This window comes from Lucilia sericata, unplaced genomic scaffold, assembly GCF_015586225.1.
Source record: "Lucilia sericata isolate MDLA Ls3-8-SP2 unplaced genomic scaffold, ASM1558622v1 Contig000492F_arrow, whole genome shotgun sequence".
Classification (NCBI taxonomy): Eukaryota; Metazoa; Arthropoda; class Insecta; order Diptera; family Calliphoridae; genus Lucilia; species Lucilia sericata.
In genome coordinates, this window is record NW_023994506.1 from 8,370 (window position 1) to 30,007 (window position 21,638).

The 21,638-nt window shown below is 27.6% G+C and overlaps 1 protein-coding gene across 1 annotated transcript in view; it reads right to left on the reverse strand.

The window, feature by feature from the left end:
* Nucleotides 1-534: 534 nt before the first annotated feature.
* Nucleotides 535-21,638, reverse strand: part of LOC119605506 (paired box protein Pax-6-like) — a gene marked incomplete at its 3' end in the record, with an annotated part of 36,951 nt that continues 15,847 nt past the window's right edge. Inside the window, exons 3-5 of the mRNA XM_037958666.1 lie at nucleotides 19,332-19,535; nucleotides 1,028-1,193; nucleotides 535-715 (exon numbers count right to left, since the gene is read on the reverse strand). Of these exons, the coding sequence (XP_037814594.1) occupies nucleotides 535-715; nucleotides 1,028-1,193; nucleotides 19,332-19,535 (551 nt within the window). The remainder of the gene's footprint in view (nucleotides 716-1,027; nucleotides 1,194-19,331; nucleotides 19,536-21,638) is intronic.

Consider the following 21,638-nt stretch of genomic DNA (forward strand, 5'->3'; position numbering starts at 1 on the left):
GTCGGATAAGATTTACGAACACATAAATCGCTTAAACAACCATAAATATGTATTGTATAAGTATATACATATATTTTTGGCATTGCCATCATTTATGCAGAACAATATACGACCCGACTTGTACTAATTTTCAAATTTTGTTCATTTTATTTCTTCCAAATGCTTAAATGCGTTTGATATGCATTACATTTTCTCCCTTCATGAAATCATAAAGTTTAAAAAAAGGAAAATAAAAAAACAATATTACCGTACAGTAGTAAATGTGACAAGTCTCAAGGTCTTGTGTGGAGTGTTTGTTGAAGTGTAAAGTAATTATTGTTAAAGGTCGTTTTGGGGGTGGACTGTCATTGACAAAAAGATTAAAAAAATGAAATAGAAGCAAAAAAGATGGAAGGAGGAAGAAAAAGTGGCATCTATAGGGGAGGGGTATTACCGAAATAGAAGCACAAAACCACACAAATGATTATTACTTCAAACCAAAAGTTTTAAGAATAGTGAATATATTTTTTTAACAAACATAAATACAATACTTACGCTTGGAATGTTTTCGTTTGTACAAACGCCATCTTGCAACAATTTATCACGTATTTCCCATGCAAATATACTTGGGCATTCCCTCTTGTAGTGAGAAATTTTCGCAACAACCTCAGCCGTAGCGACTCGAGGTTTTGAACCACCTATCGCTCGGGGTCTTATACTGCCGGTTTCATAATATCTGTAAAAAAGTAGAAAAATTAACACTCTATTTAAATTCTATCAATTAATGTTTCTTACAATATAGAAAGCATATTAATTAACTTAATAGTCTTTTATGTAAAAGTGGAAAACAAAATTAAATTAGATTTGTAATCTTCTATGTATCAGTACAAAATTAAAGTTTGATATGTGGTGGTAAACTTAATAATATTTTGTGAGACTTTTAAAACAATGCGAAATTTACCACCACTTCTGTACTTACAAATTAAAACCTACTTTTGTGTAGAACAATCATAAACAGTTGTATATTGAAAATTGTTTTGTTACTGACCTGCCCAAAATTTTACTAACACATCCATTTGAAACCTGTAAAATGCGTGATATGTCACATGGTCTGGCTCCAGAGTGTGCTAATTCCACTATTTTTTGTCTAGTTGAATCTGGAAGAGGACGGCCACCAACGAATACACCACCCAATTGATTTACACCGCTATGACCTGGAAATAAAACATATGTACTTAGTAATATATTTTTACAAAATTGCTTTTTATTTATGTTCCAAATTTTCCATATTGCAAAAATATGAATAAAATCAGGAAAACATTCAAAAAGGTCTTTTGATTGACGCAGGAGAAACATTTTAAGAAATTTACTTTTAGATTGAATTAAACCTATTTTTGTTTGGGAACTATTATAGAAATAATATAGAAAATAAATGTATATAACTACACTGAAAATAATCTATGACTAATATAACGATTTTTTTCCCGGTTTTACGGAATTAATTACATTCCAAATATATTCCAAAAATATAAAATTTTCAATAGTAATGCTATAAGATTCAATACTTCTAATAAAAGAAAATCATCTTCAATCATAATTTTGGGAAATAGAAAAGTATGAGAAAGAAGTCTCAGACTTTATTAAATTAGTAAACGAACCTGAACTACGAGTTTTTCTAGATGTCGGCACATATAAATTATTTCCTCCCCACCTAAGTGAAATAGGATATAAACGAATTTTTTTAATGGTCTAAATTGTAACCCCAATACAAATACCACAAACCTCAATACAAAACAAATGTGTGTTGTAGCTGATTTTTAAGTGTCATGCAATGTGGCCTTTAGTAGTGTTGTGTATATTAGGGATTACAGTAAGTTAATAATTTATTAGTCATATTTTGGCAAATCTTAATTAAATTATAAATATTTGTTACAGTATTTAAAAAAATAAATACAATACAAAATATACAATTAACTTAAAATTATTATTATTCGCATATATTAGAGAATAGTAATACTAACAACATTCGTTACTTCCCTAATGTATGTATGTTGGTGCGAGTATGTAAGAATTGTCTCAACCCATTCTGTCATGCTAAAATAGCAACCAATCAAGCATGTAATGTGCTATGACAGTCTTCTCAAACTGTCAGCATAGATTATCGCAAACAACATTTGTTTTTGTGGAGTTTTTGCTGTTATAATCACCCAAAAAATCATAGCAACAGAAAAAATTCATTTTGCTAAGACAAGCAAGTATTCGAAATGTTCGTTGTATTCTCAGATAAAAGGTATACTGCAATCATACACATAAATATGTTTGTATGTATTTGTCCGTCGGTCTGCCTATCCTTATAGCATATTTTGTTTAAAATTTTCGCAACCAGTACAAAATTCAGACCAGTCCAGTCACCGTATACCTAGATACAAACATACACAAATCTATAGACAACATACGCACGTATGTACATACATGTATATGTCCGTATGTAAATTATTAAGGAGATAAACAAATTTTTATCATATTACACAAAGAACAATGATATTTTAGTAACGCATCGTAAATGTTCTCTAAAACAGTGGTCGACAAGGAAAATTACAGATTTTTGAACTGTTTGTTGTGTATTGCATAAGTTCGAGGACATTTATGTTATATACATGCAAATATGAAGGATCCTAATAGGGAGTTAGGGTAAATCTCTGTCCGATCCTTATAAACCTTGTTTCAGGCTATCCTCTTAAACTTTTCTTAACATTATGCATATTTTTGGTTACATAAAACTGTACCACATTTGCTTCACAATTAATGTCACTTGCATAGGAGCTATGTAAAATTGAAAACCAATATCGCCCATTTTAATACAAAACAAACCTTATAAATAATATATTATATTTGTTGAAAATTTCAGCCTTTCCGTTCGAACCCTTTCGTCATTTCAACAGACTGACATGGCTAGATCACCTTAGATCCAGTCTTCTCTCCCTATTAATGTTAAAAAATCTGACTAAATCAAGTATAAAGGAACAATGATAGATCTGTTAAGGCAAGGAGTATAATTTCTTCTTTTATTTTATTAAGAAATTTGGGATTTTGTGTCATGCTCAGCGACGCCAAGTGTAGGTGATTTTTGTAGGAATTTTTTTTAATTTCATATTTTTAGCAACTAAAAAATATCCATTTTTAAACTTTAGAATTACATACATACAAAGAAAATCAGTTTTTACAACAATTGAAGGGCTTATTGCAGTAACTCGGTATGCGATAAAACAAAAATAATGAAAAAATGTATTTAAAGTTTTGAAAAATATTGCATTTATAAATGAAGGCTATATATTTTCAGCTATATAAAATAATTATATTTAAATTTTAGGGTTAAATGTAAAAAATAAAGCTTTAAAATTTAAATTTTAGATATTAATAAAACTAAATTCCTAAAAATTAAAAAATATACATATATATGGGGAAAATCGTGACCCAACTTTAAAAATCGATGTCTTCCGATTTGGATGAAATTTGCACCAAGGTTAGTACTATGGGATAGCATAACAAACTGGGGCTACATATGGATTTTGTAACTCTGTTAAAATTGGGGGTATTTTGTTCTTGAAATGATGAGGTTAAAGAGTGTTTAATATTTGTTTTTTTTTTTTTTTTTTTTGACAGTAAAAAATTAAGTAAATTTTTGCAGTATGTCTCACTAATTTGTTTACAAAAGAACACTTTAACACTTACATATCTACATAAATTATAATTTAAGCTAAAACACTCCGCATTCGTAGAGTCATTAATCGTTTATTTTAGGTTTATTACTCACATTTTCCATACAAAATTTCTACAATAAACCATCAACAACTTTATTAAGCATTTATGAACACGGGGATTAACATTTTAACTGACTTTATTAAATTAGAATATTAAAAGATAAAAAGTTGCTGGAAAAGAAATAGATATATAGATAAGATAGTATAGAGTATAATAGATATAGATAGAGAGAGAGTAGATATAGATATATAGATAGAGTATATATAATATAGATATATAGAGATATAATATAGATATAGATATATATATATATATATATATATAATATATTATATATATATATATATATAGATATATATATATATACATATATACATATTAATTTCGAAATTAAATTACTTCTGACATGGGCCCCTGAAGTCGAGAGCCCTGGGCGCTTGCCCAAAGAAATTAAATTACTTCTGACATGGGCCCCTTGAAGTCGAGAGCCCTGGGCGCTTGCCCAAAGACGGCACTACGTGCTTTAGTCGCTGCAATTTTAGGCTTAATTATATTTTCATTTTTTTTATTTCAAAACAATAAATTACGAAGAAAAATACATATATGTATATTTCTTCCTATCCGTGTGACATCGCTTTACATATTAGAACTTGGTTGTTGAAATTTGGTAATTTTATACACTTTTTAAAAATTTTGCAAAATTTTTATTTTATTTTTGTGGTTTTATATACTAAACAATGACTTATACAAACGAATTATTGCAAGTTCGCCAATTTATCCAAATGTTAATTTAGATTTTAATGTAACCTATGAAAAATTTGAATAATATAATAATTTCCCAGATATACGAAATTTTGTATTTAATTCATGTGACATGACAGTCCGGCCATTTTTCTTTAAATGTTTGCATGAATGCTAAAGTTTCTCAAGTAAAATTTGAATTTGATTTTCTAGCTCTAATAGTTTCTCAGATATACGAATTTTTGTATTTAATTCATATGGGAGGTTCCAATTTGCTAGTCCGTCAATTTATTACCCAAATGTTGACATTAATGTCAAAGGATTTTTGCTCTAATAGTTTCCCCAACATACGGTTTTTTCTATTTAATTCATATGGGAAGTTCCAACCACCCCCATTCTGCCCATTTTCGACAAAATGTTGAAATAAATGTTAAATTTCTTCGTGCAAAATTTGGAGATTTTAGGTCTATTAGTTTTCCAGACAAACGATAACTCCAATCTATTAGCCAAATGTTCACATGGATGTCAAAGTTGTTCTTGCAACATTTTAGCTTTAATAGTTTCTCAGATATACGAAATTATCTATTTAATTCATATGGGGGGTTCCAAGCCCCCCTAATGAAAGTCCGCCCTTTTTCCCCAAAATGTTCAGATAAATATTAAAGTTCTATTAGTTTTTCAGATAAACGAATTTTTGTATATTTTATTCATTTGGGAGGAGCAACGCCCCCCATTGGTAGCCCGCCAATTTATTACCCAAAATGTTTACATGGATGTTAAAGTTTTTCGTGTAAATTTTGAAGATTTTCAGATAAGCGAGTTTTTGTATTTAATTCATATGGGAGGTGCCACGCCCCCTACTTCTAGTCCGCCCCCTCTTTCCTTAAATAATAAAATAATTGAAATATTTTAAATAAACGGCCACAATTTTTCACGCCTTGAAAAGCAATTTATATTACTTACCAAAATTCCAAAAATTAAATTTTGACTCATTTTAAATGGAGTTTTATTAATTATATGTATGTATTTCAAATACTTATACTTAATTTCACAACTTAAAATCACTCTTGCTTGTTCAGATGATCGTACAAAAATAAATATTTTTTTAAGTTATGTCATTTATATGTCGCAGTTATTTTACGTTATTTTAAAATTTTTTGCATAGCAATGTAGCGTAGAAGACAAGATACAACAAACTGTCGCTTGTCTTGTCTTCAACAGAGTCTAATATAATATAACATTCAGTGTGACCAGGTCTCAAAAAATGTTGCGGCTAAATCCCATCCAAAATAATGCTAAAAAAAATGCTAAATTGATTTTAAAATGCCAAAAAAATTCTAAAATTTTTTAAGTGTTTTTATTAACAATTCATATTAATTTTAACTGAAATTCATTGTAATTTATAACAAGTATGAGTATAAAATTTGATTTATTTTTCGTAATAAAGCATATATGTTGAATTGAACCTTGGTTCCGATATATTTAAACTAATTTTCTGAGAAAGGCTTTATGCATATGTATGGAAGCTAGGTAAAATAAAGGACGGACTTTAACCATTTTTAAATGGTTTTGTCATTGCATCAAAAAGCATACGTGCTTATTGTTCTGACAATTTCAACCTCTACCAGACGGGCAGACTTACATGGCTTAATCGATTCAGAAAATGATTCTTAACCGATTAGTATACTCAAACGTAGTATAGTGGAGTAGGGTAAAAAATTAAGTTCCGTGGTATTAAGATAAACAGAAATGCTAAAAATTATTTCAAAATTTTTGTAAATTTAGCAATATGTAATGTCTCTAACTTTAAAATATTTCTGAATGCAAAAATTACATTAAAACTCTATTAATTACACTAGTTGCTCATGGTATAAAACCTATATGTGTTTTCGGAAAAAAAAATTATAATATTTCTAGTTTTACTTTTTTTTATATAAACAATTTTATTTGTCTTCCTCAAAACACTTTAAAAATGGTTTTCATGTCACAAAAATATTGAAAATTCCGTTGAAATAATTTTAAATCTCGGTGAATAGATGTCAAATTTATAACTCATACTTCCACGATTTTTTCGGAAAAATATATATGAAAATGTATGAAATGAATTGAGAGATATATTCAAATCCGTAAGTTTGTAATTCTGGAATAAATTGTCAATAATATTTTCGAAACTTATGTATTTTTTTTAATTAAAAAAAGTCACAACAAAATTACTAAAAATTTGGTAAAAATAAAAAGAACAGAAAGTAGGGTGAGGAAGTCTTAATTATATATTATTGATTTTTTTCAATACTTATTTTCAATAAATTAACAAGAACTCCTGAAGGATGATAAAAATTAAAACCTCTTTATTTCGTATAGGAAAAAAAAAATTTGTTAATTAACCGTCATACATAGCCTTTTCCAAAATTATATGTTTCATTCCATGAGCAAACAAAAAGTATTAGTTTGTAAAATAGCGTACTGAACGTATTTGTAAAAATATATGAAATCTCTTGAATTATTTCTATCACCTCGAATTTAAAAAAGCATTGGGTTCCAGAAAAATATTTTAGAATACAACATTTTAAAGTATTCACTTGTATTGGCGTAATTTTAAGTTATATATCTTCATGAATCTTTTTGCATTATTTTGAATTACAGTGTAAATTATTACATTTCTGATATTTCTTGTTGCTTGTGTTTGGGTAGACATTTAATTCTGATTTTTTCCGGTTAAACCTATTTCCAATATAAATCTTTTTTGCAAAAATTTGTCTTTTTTTGTTTATATACTAAAATTGCAAAAAAAAAAGCTAAAAATGCTAAAAATATTTTATAAAAATGCTGAATAAAATGCCAAATGCTAAATTAAAATTTTAAAGCTAAATCAAAATAAAAAATGCTAAATCTAGCTGCAAAAATGTCAAAATGGTCACACTGATAACATTTCAGACACTGTCGCTTATCTTGTCATCATGTATATTTGATAGAGGACAATATTATATAACGACATTGAAGACATCGAAGACATTGTCGTTTGCCTTGTCAGCATTTAAATTATTGGCGACAAAGTTTAAGAATCTGTCGCTCATATAGTCGTCAACAGAGTAAGATATCTGACAACATTCAAGACACAGTCACTCATCTTGTCATCATATGCGTTCGATAGAAGACATTTTTGAAGACAGTATCTTGCATTTTGTCTTTAACATTGTTAATAGCGGACAATATTTAAAATGTTGTCGCTTAACTTTTCTGAAATAGGCATTTGTCCACATTTTTGAATTTTTGAATTTGTCCACAATCAGTGATGTTGGCTAAACGACATATATATATATATATATATATATATATATATATATATATATATATATATATATATATATATATATATATATATATATATATATATATATATATATATATATATATATATATATATATATATATATATATATATATATATATATATATATGTATATATATATATATACACAGTGGTGGAAAAAATTATAGAAACGACTTTATTTGGTGGTGGTGCTTTGCTATTGTATATGGAGTTCTTAAGTTTTCTTGCTCCGTCGCATTTTATTGGTATTTAAAAAATTTGGCATTAGAAAAAATAATAGAAACGATACACAGTATTACACTGGGGACGCAAGCATTGATTTCTTAAACTCCGTTTTGTATTTATTTTTAAAAATTTTAATTATAAATGAAATTCTTAATATAAAAGTATACTTTTTACTTTATTTTTATGTAAACATTTGTTTTTTCGAAGCTTGATTGACCATATGGATCCTGACAGCTGAATCAGAGGCCCAACTTTCAAGTTTTCTTAAATAAAAAGTTCAAATTGTGAACGAAATGACTTCTAATAGTTAAATTATCTAAAAAATAGTTTTTGAGAAGATTTCGAGAAGAAAAAGTTTTGAATCCACTTATATATAACGACAATCCACCGATTTTTGGGCCAAATTTCGATCAATATTTCGCTATTTTGCAATTTGACCCGTTCTTGGTGGTTAAAAAGGGGCTTAAATATCTAAGTATATTGATGGACTTGTGAAATAATGCTAAAATAAGTTAAATTTAACACAAAAAGTTCACAAAATCTAAAAAATTTTAAAATTCAGTTTAAATTGTAGGTAGTTTAATGTAACGTAAGTTTAGATAAAATGCATCCTATCATATTAAAACATCAGAAAGAATATTTTTGATAATTTTTTTCATAAAATAAACGTATTAGATGTTAGAAAAGATAATGAAATAAAAAATATATTTTATTTTCCTCATTTAAAATCATTCTGTTTTATTTTTTGCAATAGATCGTATTGGCTCTATATGCTAGTATTAATTCCCAAACAGTATTTAAAATTAATTTTCGAAATTTTTACATTTCTTGAAATTTTAGTTTTAAATTCAACTTATTTTACCTGTCCATCAAGATACTTTGATATCTAAGCCCCTTTTTAACCACCAAGAACGGGTTGAGTTGACAAAGTGTGAAATATTGCTCAAAATCGGTGGATTATCGTTATCTGTAAGCGGATTAAAAACTTATTCGGCTCGAAATCTTTTCAAGAACTAATTTTTTAAATAATTTAACAATGTTAAGCAATTTCTTTCACTGTTTTAACTTTTTATTTAAGAAAATTTGAAAGTCGTGGCTCCAATTCAGCCGTCAGAGCTCATATGGTCAACCAGGCTTTGAAAAAAACACACGTTAACATAAAGAACCGAGGAAACAGTATATTTTGATATTGGGAATATTATTTATAATTAAAATTTTTAAAATAAGTACAAACACGCCGTTAAGAAATCTTAGGTTATGTCTCCAGTGTACTACTATGAATCGTTTCTATTATTTTTTCCAATGCTAAATATTTCAGACACTAATCAAATACGATGGAGTAAAAAAAACTTGTAAACTCTATATATCATAAGAAAGTAGTGATAAATACCTTTTATTTAAGATACAAATCATAAAATTCTAACGGATAATTTTTGAGAAAAATTATTTTTTACCGCAAATTAAGGTCGTTTCTATTTTTTTTCCACCACTGTATATATATATGTTCCTGATATAATAAAAGTCATTGGAACAAATTTTACTCTCGTTCCATTTACTACAGAAAATTGTCCTTGAATTCAGTTATGATAGATAGGTACAAATATAAAACTTTGCATTATAGTCCTTTTTATTATTAAAGAAAAATCGATTTTTCTGAATTTAGTAAATAGCTAAAGTTCTCCTAAATGTCAAATAAAAGATCACCCTAATTTGTATGGTAATAAATTTCTATGTACAGGCAAACGATTATTAATCAAGCGTAAACTTAAATTGTTAATCAAGTCAATATTGCTTTTATAGAAAAATATCAAATAACCCGTTTGATAATTTTTTTTTGGTTTTTAAACCTATTTTAATTAAGCTCTTTTTACCTAAATTAAAAAATAATGTTGAATATTCTGTGTTTCAAAATTCACTTTAAATTGATGATAAAAAGTTGGCGGTGATATAAACTCATGTATGTACATATATGTATGCATATATTAGTCTAGCGTCAAAAAAAAATATAAAAAAGAAATATAAATTATGATTACACCAAAATTCAATACTTTTACTTTAACTAAGCTTAATAACACAGTGTGAAAGCAAAAAAAATGCGGTTTGTAGATCTGGATGAGTAGACCACCATGCCATATTTATAATCGGGAGTTGTCCCAAAAAACGGTTTTTTAATTGTTGTCGGACTTATCTCAAATTTATTTATATCTCAATATTCTTTTATCCGATTTTTACCCAAAATGCAAAAATTTTAAAAAATAAAATCGAGTTAAAGAAATATGAGAAACAATTTTTAAACCCTAAGAACAATTAAAAATCCGTTATTTGAGGCAAGTTCCGATTTTCGGAGTACATTCAAAATTCTAACTATATTTTATTGGTTTTATTTCTTTTGAATAAAACCAAAGCTGAAAACCAGTTTTTTGAAAATGCCATTTTTCCGACAATTTCGAAAACCGGTTTTTGAAAAAGTCGAATAATCACATCCCTAGCAGTAGTGGGTGTGACACCTGCCATATGTATTAAATTCTTAAAATTCGCTAGAGTCACGAAAACAAAAATCAAAAATAACTTTTATTTTTGCTCAAAATAATAAAAATCAAAAAATAACTTTTATTTCTGCTCGAAAAAATAAACGTCAAAAAATTACTTCTGTTTCTGCTCAAAAAAATAAAAATTAAAAAATACTTTTATTTTTGCTAAAAAATAACTTTCATTTCTGCTCGGAAAAATAAAAGTCAAAAAATAACTTTTTTCTGTTAAAAAAAATAAAAGTCAAAACATAACTTTTATTTCTACTCCAAAAAAAAAAGCATGGCATATTCTTAAAATTTAGTTCACGGGAATCAAAATGGTATAGTTGATGTTGTTGACGGGAATCAAAATGGTATAGTTGATGTTGTTTTCTGATATTTTCTTGTGGTTGCTCTCTTTATTTAAAAATTCAAAAATAATTATTATTTTCGGTCCCTGATTACCATAAATATATTACTACATTTTTTTAATTTTTATACCCTACACCACTATATTGGGTTTGTGCTGATGTTTGTAACACACAATAATATTGGTCCTATACCCACCTTAAAGTATACCAATCGGCTTAGAATCATTCTGAGTCGATTTAGCTATGTCCGTCCGTCTGTCCGTCCATGTAAACCTTGTAATCAAACTACAGGTCGCAATATTGAAGATAATTCAATGAAATTTGGTACATGATCTTCTGTTGTCCCAGGGACGAAGCCTATTAAAAATAGTTCATTATTTCACCTAGCCCCCATACAACTTAACCCCCGAATAGGGCTTGTAAACCTTATAATCAAACTACAGGCCGCAATTTTGGAAATAATTCAATGAAATTTGGTACATAATCTTCTATGGTACCGGAAACGAAGCCTATTGAAATTGGTTAACATCGGTCCATTATTTTACCTAGCCCCCATACAACTGAACCCGCCGAATAGGCCTTTTAAGTTCTTAATTATGTTTAATATACTCCTATCTCGACAAAAAGCTGTAAAACCAAGTTCTTTACTAACCCTCATGAATTTTATAATTATAGGGCCTCATTTGACCCTAGCCCCTAAAAAATTCCCCTTCAAAATTTGACTTAAATGTCCACAATTTTATTCCACAATAAATGGCTAAGTATATCTGAGACAAGGTACAATTCAACTGAAATGCTCCATTAAGAAAACTAAATCACATTTTATTATTGAAACATGTGTAGGGTATTATATGGTCGGCCTCGGCCGACTATAATTTCTTACTTGTTTTTTACATAAAATTATTCAATGTAATAAAGTAAAATTAATATATCATAAACCTCATTCAATTTTACTACAAAGTTTTTTTTTTGTTTTTTGAAATTCAATCTATATCAAATTTTATTTTTATTTTCCGAAGTCAACGTTTATCCTAAGAAATTACTTAATAATGTAAACAACATTCAAAATATTATTGCTCCATCCATGTATTAATGGATTCTGATGAAATGTCTCCAAAAGTCATTTGCAATACATACAATTTATACACTGAAGATTCATCCATTAATTATTTAATTATATACATGTTAACCAAAGAATAAAACAAATAATAAGCTAATAAATTTGGCGAATATCGGTCCATATTTGACGTAGTCCCCATATTAGGGCCTCTCGAGAGAATGACTTTTGTTACATAACTAAAATTAAACAAGTGAGAGTGTTATATTCGGCTGTGCCGAATTTCATATACCTACCATCAAACCGTATAAACATCTGGGTGATATTACAAATCAAATTAACTGAAGAGGACCTTATATGAGAGATAATTGACCGTTTTTCATAAAATTTTTTAGACCAATTTTGGTTCATACAAAACATCTTTACATCGAATATCACTTCCTGACTTTCCGCATGAAATTCGGTAGGAAGATTTACGTTCCTATAAATGTTTCTTATATAAAATTTCATAAATGTTCACGTATTTTTAAGTCAGCAAAGATCGTTAAAGTAATTTTCTTATGGAACGATCCTCAATACATTTGGTAGTGTGTCGAATTTTATCGCTTTTCTGCTATCTTTAAGCCAGTAATGATAGTTTAAGTAATTTTTTGAAGGGCACCTTATATGGGGAGTAGGGTCAATTATGGACCGATCCAAATAAAACTTGATAGAGATATTTTGGCTAGATTGAAACTTATGTGTGTCGCTATACTCATCACTATACTCGTATTTTTAAGTCAGTAATAAGCGTTTTTCCAAAAGTCGGTTTTTTATAAACACTAAAACGGAATGACAAAATCAATGGTGGGTATAAAAAGTAAGTAAAGCAATGAAATTCGACATGAAAGAACAAAAAATCAACAATGTAAAATTTTAAAGAAATTTGTCTATTGAAGAAATCAAGTCATCCTTTTTTGTCTTCACAATTTTTTGCATATTGCAAAAAATAAATAAATCTCGTAATTACATAATTAAGATAATTGAGACCATATGTAGAAACTTATTTATTTATACTTGTATATGAGATTAACAAATATAAACACCTTTATTTTCACCTTTTCATTATTACTATTTTTGCAAATTAATTGTAGAATAAAAGAAAACAAAACAAGAAAGGAAAAAAAAAAACAAAACTATTTTAACGTATAAATCACACACGCTCGTAACAAATACAATAAAATGAAAATGTTTTCTGTAACAACAAGATGTTTGCCATTTGGGATGAAAGCAGTTGAAAAAAAAAATAAATTTTACCACAAAATCCCCTAGTTTTATTTAATAGTTTTTTTTTGTTTCTAAATAAGCAACCATAAATAAATTAGAAAACTAACTACATGCTGTGAATCTAAGTACTGTTACTTAAGATCCTTTTGTTCTAAAAAATTACAAATAATTTTCCACCTTTTTATATTGACAGGACAGGACGGTTACTTTCATGCAAAGCAAAAGAATGCCCATTTCATCATCATCGTCCTCATCATCACTTACACACAGTATAGTATGTATGTGTGAAAGGAAATGATGAATGATTGTATAAATTTTTTTTTATATGGATAAATGTATGTCTATCTGTATGGATGTTGTCAATGTGTAAATGTATGTTTTTAAAGTTAAAAACAAAACGTATTTACTATTGTTATTTATTTGTTTTAAACATCTAGAAAAGTAGCCGCTACATCTATAGAATTTAATTGTACTGAATACTTGTACGAGACATTACCATTTACGACAGCACAATTTGTTACCCCCTACTCGTGACATTATTATTATTTGTATTATAATACATTTAGTAGTTCTAAATCAATGCCTAAGTACTCACACTCTACGCACATCCATTCATTCATCTATTCATACACATATGCACAGTGTGGTGCAAAAATGGTCATAGAACTTGAAAACATTTTTTTTGACGGAAACAATATTGTGAGTGAGAAATTCCCTTTTGTAATTTCTACAATTTAATTTTAAATCGATTTGCCGATGTCCTAATGTTTGTTGAAAACAGTCCTATAAAGGCCTCATATATCTTGAGGATGTTATATATCAGTTATGTTTTCGAAAAGTTTGGAATTTAAAATTAATTAATTAAAAAATATATTAAAAATAAAGTTAAAAAGAATAATGTTTAAAAACTTGTATTGTTTTAGGCAATTTTGCCCATTTCCAATACAAAACATTTTTGATAATTACATAATATTTTGAGAGAGAATTACAGATGGACAAACATGTCTCGATCCCTGAGCATAATATGTATGTACATTATGGCGGCCCCAAAATGGAAGTTGCTGATGTTCCCGCTGAAAATGAAAACTTAGTTCATTCTAAGATACCACTTTTCAAAATGTTTGTTTATCAAAGGATATAAAGGTCCTTTTTTAAGGTTTTTATGATTTTCTCACATTTCTGCAAATAAACCATACGCAAATTAAGTATCATATAAATAACGGTTATTGTTTACATTATTTCGCAATCGATTAATTTAAATAAAGTTTGATCTAGATTGAATTTTGGAAAACTGATAAAACCGTTTCGGTAGATTTTATTGAGGATTATTGTGTATTAATTTCAACAAATTATATTAAATTCATCTATGTTAAAATATAAAAAATCTGAAAATTTTACGAAAAATCAGAAAATTTCGATTTCTTTTACTGTTACGCTAAAATTTATGATATTCCATTGAAAGCGTCTCTCAAGGACCTTTTTTATGATACCAAAATTTCTTCTTTCCTTTGGAAGAAAGATGTAAAAAATCATAAAAACCTCAAAAAATTACCTTTTTATCCTTTGATCCAGCTTGTCAAATATTGACCCCAAACGAGAAACACAATCTTATAATCAATTAAACTTTAATTTTAGTTGGGAACATCAACACCTTATTTTTCCTCCATAGAAACGGGGCCACACTAATATACATAGCTATGTATACTATATTTTGTGTCGACAGGTGATATTTTCATGAATATGCTCTTTTGAAGAGTTTGTTAATCGCAATAAGAATGAGAAAACATTATTCTATTTAATCAAAAATTTACATAAAAATTTTGAATAAATCTGGAGACAACAGAAGTAGCATTTCATACCAATATTTTTAAAATGGAAAAATGTGACACATACATACATGTTATGGAAATTTTTAATAACTGATAAATTTTCTAATAGACTTTTCCGGAATATTTAAAAGTTATAATGAATTAGTTTTCCTTTTGGAAAATGTGTTGAATTAATTAATATATTTGTTGTCTGTTGCTATTCATTTAACACACACTGTAATCTAACCATCCGTAACATAGTTTAACACAAACGCAGTGACAAAACAAAACACATTTCAACAATGAGAGTGATAGCACGGTTAATAAAGTACATAATAGCCATTCATCCAACAACCCATCCCATCGAATCGCATCCCAAACTCTTAAAGTTTTAGTAATGAAACAGTTTAACACAAAAACTCCTAGTTAGTTTTATTCACACGTACACACATAAAATACCGACAACTATGGTGCTGTGTACGTATTTTCGTTAGAAAAGTGGTAACAAATAATTATATACAAAACGTCCATATATATGTACATACATATGTATGTATGTGTGTAGTCCTCGTTGTCCTTGCTTTCCTATGCTCATAAACATACTCACATTCCCTTATTTTTCAACAATTGTTCCTTTACAACTATAGCAAATATACAACAAAACAAATTGACAACAACATGAAAAACAAAAAAGACAACAAAAAGTACCATATTATTAGATTGTTCACACTAAAGTGATCATAAATTATACGAGTTTTGTGTTAGTGTTGCCAAACGTTGCCCCTTCCACAGAATTGTCCCCCTTCCCAAATCATCAGCGATATTACGAATTCATTTAAACTTACCAGCGCTTTGTAGACATTTTTAACAAAATCGGAATTGCTTTAAAATTTCTAATAGTGCTTGTTTATTTTATATTTACAGAAAATATTTTTATAAATATCCTATTTAACCAAATTCTCAGCTCATAGAGCGCGTAAGTAGACATTACATTTGTCCCTTTAAATTGAATCAAATACACAACTGGCAACCCTAGTACAAAAATGCACACGAACACTCGCTGAAACACTATATTAGATATTTCAAAAAGATAATGACCGTGTATGACACACTTTGATAGGATTTTATTGTATATTATATCTTGTAATAACGTTATGTCATTATTATTTTCGAGATTTTTTCTGAACAGAGGAGTCATTGTGTATTGCCGTCTGTCTGCCTATCTGAGTGTGTACTACTACATAAAAAGAAACATAAACTAAAGATCAACAATTTTAAACTGTCAAATTGACATTCCATGTCATTACAAAAAAAAAAAAAAAAAGAAATAACATTCTCATGTAGGGATATACAAAAGGGTAAAAATGTTCGCAAACAACAAAAATTTTCTACTTGTTATGATTAAGTAAACAAAAGAGCATAACTTATGTCATGTTAAATACTTATTGTTAGTATTTTTTTAATAATTTTATTGTGTCAAAGTCAGATTATAAATGACTCAATAAGAGGAAAATTGTGCATCGAACAAATACGTATAGATAATCTTTCAAGTACTTTTGTATGTGCCAAATAGAATCTCACCTTTTACCCGATATTACAAAATGTATGTAATTGAACATGTCTAATAACAAGGACCTACATATTATATTCATTCATATAAAGAAGATAATATGCGTATTTTCTCAACAATATATAAAAATAAAAAACATTATTTAAACGATTTTTGTTTTTGCAATGTTTGTTTTTAAATAAAAGGTTTGTAGCAATTCGCAACAAAATTTGTATTGCCTAAATTGACATTTATTTACATAATATGTATGTATCTACATTAGAGGTTCCAAAAATTATCGATTATGTTCAGATGGGTCTAATTTTGTTTATTAGTGTCTTAAACTTACTGGTGTTAAATTTTAGTCAATTCGGATAACAATAACCCGTGCCGGAAATCGACTGAAAAGTGTAAAATTGGGTAAATAATAGGACTTTTTTAAATTCTTTAAACATTACATCCCTTACATACATACATACATACATACATACATACATACATACATACATACATACATACATACATACATACATACATACATACATACATACATACATACATACATACATACATACATACATACATACATACATACATACATACATACATACATACATACATACATACATACATACATACATACTACATACATACATACATACATACATACATACATACATACATACATACATACATACATACATACATACATACATACATACATACATAATACATACATACATACATACATACATACATACATACATACATACATACATACATACATACATACATACATACATACATGTTCAAAATAATAGAGTATATAAGTTGTTTTTACCTTGATTCCGGAATATTATAACAATTTGTTGACAAAAAAGTGTTTTTTTGGGAGAGAGGTTATATGTTTAGTATGCAGAATCTGGGAAATAATACTTTTTTTGAGTTATTCCTAGTGAGTTATAGAAGGTCAAATTTAAATGTCGAATATATTCGACATTCGAAAAACAGCCATTTAAAAGTACCACCAATATTTTTTATGAATATTGTTTTGTAAAAGAAAGTAGTTTCCCGGTTCAACGAAAGATATAATGTCGTATAAACGAAAACTTTTTTAACCCCAATAAAAACTTTTCTACGATTTAATGATAAAATATGGTATTATATAGATTATGACCATTTTTATGCATTTGTTTTGTTAAAATAAAAACGAACCAAATTTAAAGATTTTAAGAAAGAAATTAAAGTTTGATGAATGATTTGTTTTCTTATCAAAATGAGAAAATTACGTATTTAGTTCCCATGTGAAAACTTCTGAATATTTTCGAGTAATTTTGTTAACAACCAATTCCAGTTCTTTATATATATTGAAAATAATCACAATATTCCTTTAATTAAGTATTTTTATGTTTATCTTTTTTAAAAAAGCTTGTACATATAACATATAACTTTAAATTATTATTAAAGAAAGTATCCAAATATCGAATATTTTGCGACAAAATTAACATCACTATTGCACATTTTCTTATTTTTATTGCAATTTTGGATAAATTATTGTAATTATTGATAAATACCTAATATAGCATTATATTTAACATACACATACACTATGATAAAGGAAAATAAAATGATTTTGGCCATCATTTGGTTGACAGAGTGTCATTTCCAAATTGCCTAAAAATAGTGTTGGCCAATTGGAATACTGTCAAATATTAATCTATTAATCCAATAATGCCTAGATTAGTTTTTTCCCAAAATATCTTTTAAATTTTTTCTGAGATTTTATTTCCAAATTTGTAAACGATAGAATTATACATTTTAGATTTTAGATTTCCTTAAAAAAATCATAATTAGTTTTCGCAATCAACCAAAAATTAACGAAAAAACCTGAGATCTGAGAAAAAATTTTTAAAATCAACTTATGGTTGGCTTTGTCAATGGTTTAATGAAGGTATTTTAAGCTATTTGACTTTTAAATTTCTTAATCAAGTTTTTTTTTCAAATATTAGAAATTATTTCCTTTCATATGAAATATTTTTCTATATAAAGAAATTAAGCTAATTCCAATAATTAAGTTCCAGAATTCCAGAATATGTTCCAACGAGCTATTGCCAAAGAACTTTTTAGATATACTTAAGAAGCACAATAATGTTCCTCAAAACTCGTAGAAGTAAATGCTATGTATATTATTATTATTTCCAAGATTGCTGCTTAAGCTGAAGTGTTTGTGTATGAACGCATTCTTTAATAGGTAAATCAGAAGAAATTCTTCAAATGTTTCTGAATCGCGCAATTTAAATTGTTTTAAGAACTCTTAAAAATGCACCCTGGAGTAAAATTTTGGTATATACATTATACATTTTTCGGACTGATCTGTTTTTCATCACAATATATTGAAAGGTAATAAGTCTAAAAGCTGCAAAATTTAACTGCACATTCCAGCCATTTTAATAGTTTAGAAAATTTTACAGCCGTTGCGGCATGGGTTAACATAAATAAATTTAAAAAAAATCGGGGAAAATTTTTATATTAATATTTTAAATCGCACCGCATAGAGTGCGAAAAACAACCTAACAATTTCACATATTATTTATTAACACCATGTACCACAACATATGATTTTGAATATGAAATCAAGGAAATTTGGTATGAAAATACTTAATAAGAAATGTATAAATTTTTATAAACAATATATATTTATGTATTAAAATCTATCATATCATATAACATACATTCATCATCAGTAATGTGGTAGTAGGTGGTGGCAAAATAAGACGATGCGTGAGGCGTTGAAGGTGCTTCCAAGGTAGTTGGATCCATAACAGCAGTAGGTTTATCTGCTGCGATATCCGACGTTGAACCGTCAATACTACCGACACCACCGCCACCGCTAGTTACACCCAAACATGGTAGATTTCTCATTGCAATGAAATTGTCTATAAGAAAAAAGGAATAGAAACGGAAAAAATGTCACAAATCTTATTTTTGCAGTCTTAATGGAAGAAACAATATCATTTTTAAGAAAATAAAAACAACAAATAAAAATGAAAACTTATGCAAATATTACACACAAAAATGGTTTCTTGTGGCCAACATTTTTCTACCAGATTTTCAGTAAAATTTAAAAAAAAAAAAATTATTGTGAAAATTAGCTACAATCGACAGACAAATCCATAATTTTGGTTCACACATTTTTTAAATTTCGTTTATAAAAAAATGGAGCTGTGTAATCTAAGGATTTCAGATTCACTAATAATCAATGTATCTATTTTGTAATTAAATTTTTCAATCTATTTAAAAATTGATATATGTTTTTTAAAAACAATTTGCAATAAACTATTAATTTCCGATTTTGGCTAAAATATAAAAAATTGGACCTTGTAACTATCATAAATGTGAACGAATTTTGATAAATTTGATCAATAATTTTACTTTTACACTTAAAAAATATTTGATTTTAAAAACATTTACGAAATCATTGGATTTTAATTTTTAATTTTAAACATAGCTTACTTTTTTTGTATTAAGTTCTTTAAAGTCGGAAATTGGTCATATATGGAAATTGGTCATATATGGAATTTAGTATATTGCAGACCGGTTCTTTTGGAATATAGAACAAAGATTTGTTTCATTTATTAATTTTATTTATAAAAAAATACAAGTTTTTTTTTTATTTTCGGAAAAAGACTACCAACAGGTCTTGAATCATTTATGGACCGCTCTCTACAGAAAGCTGTAGTTTTTTTCCTTAAAAATAAAAAATTTAAGTCGAAATATAACTAAAAACCATTACTGAACAGTAAATAGGTTTTCTGAAACCAATCCCCTCAACTTGATGTAGCATGATGAAAGATCATAGAGAACGTATATATGCCTAATATCATCGCGATGTTAATACTTATAAAGCGGACATTAGATCGGTCATTTACTACAAGACTAGCATAATCCAAAAAATTCGCTTCGATAAAAATGGCTTTTAATGTTTAATGACGATAGGCAATTTTTTAAATAACTTTTAAGCAAATCAATAGATTTGAAAAATTCAACCATATTCAGATAGTAGAGCTTAATATGTTTCTCATATAAATTGAAATTTATTTTTTATTTTTTTAATATTTAAAAAATATGAATTTTAGCTTTTACGTTTAAAAGAAAATCGATCCCGCAGCAATAATAATATACATATTTCAAATTTGTTAAATGTATATGAAAGACTCTATGACACATGTTTTGTAGCCCTCAGCTCAAAAAAAAAAAACTAATTTTGGATTATGCCAGTCTTGTAGTATATGAGCGATATGGGGCAGGGTCATCAATAGGGTTGCCAGCCTGGCTGGATTGTCCAACTTTTTTGATGCTTGTCCAGTTTCAAGCTAAAATTTAATTTGTCCAGCTAAATAGAATTTTTTTAGCACACTGCAATAATTTTTATGTTATCTTTGTCAAATCATGTTAGCCAACACTGATTGTACATTTGTTATACAACTAAGTTATGATTTCCCTCTTCTATCATCATGTCTCAACGCTTGAACAGCTGATGTCGTAATAAATATTAGGTCGTTCGCGTACTCGATAATTTGTAACAATTTGCAACAATTGTTACTGGATTCCGTTCGCGTTCGAGCGATAAAAATTACAGTTCGTTGATAGAGAATTTTTTGATTTTTTTGTTGTGAAAAATCATAACAAATATTGTTAATCTAGCGTTTTTAAAACAATTTAGTTTGTCTTTCTCTTAGCGATTTTGTGTAAATTTTTATTTTAATAATATGTTTGTATCATAAAGTTTTAAAACAATAATATATTTTTAATGATACTACATATTTTGTTAACTTTAAATATCCATTTATGTATAAGAAAAATCAAAGTTTCAATTATTTGTTTTTTTCAGATTTCAGCAAAAACTTGCACATTTTTTAAAAAAGTGGGCTCTCTATCATAAAGTTACTGGATATTTCTTACAGGAAAGTACGCGAAAAGACATATTATTGCGAGCGATCAATTTCTTTACGTACAGCTTACGTACTTATGATTTTTAA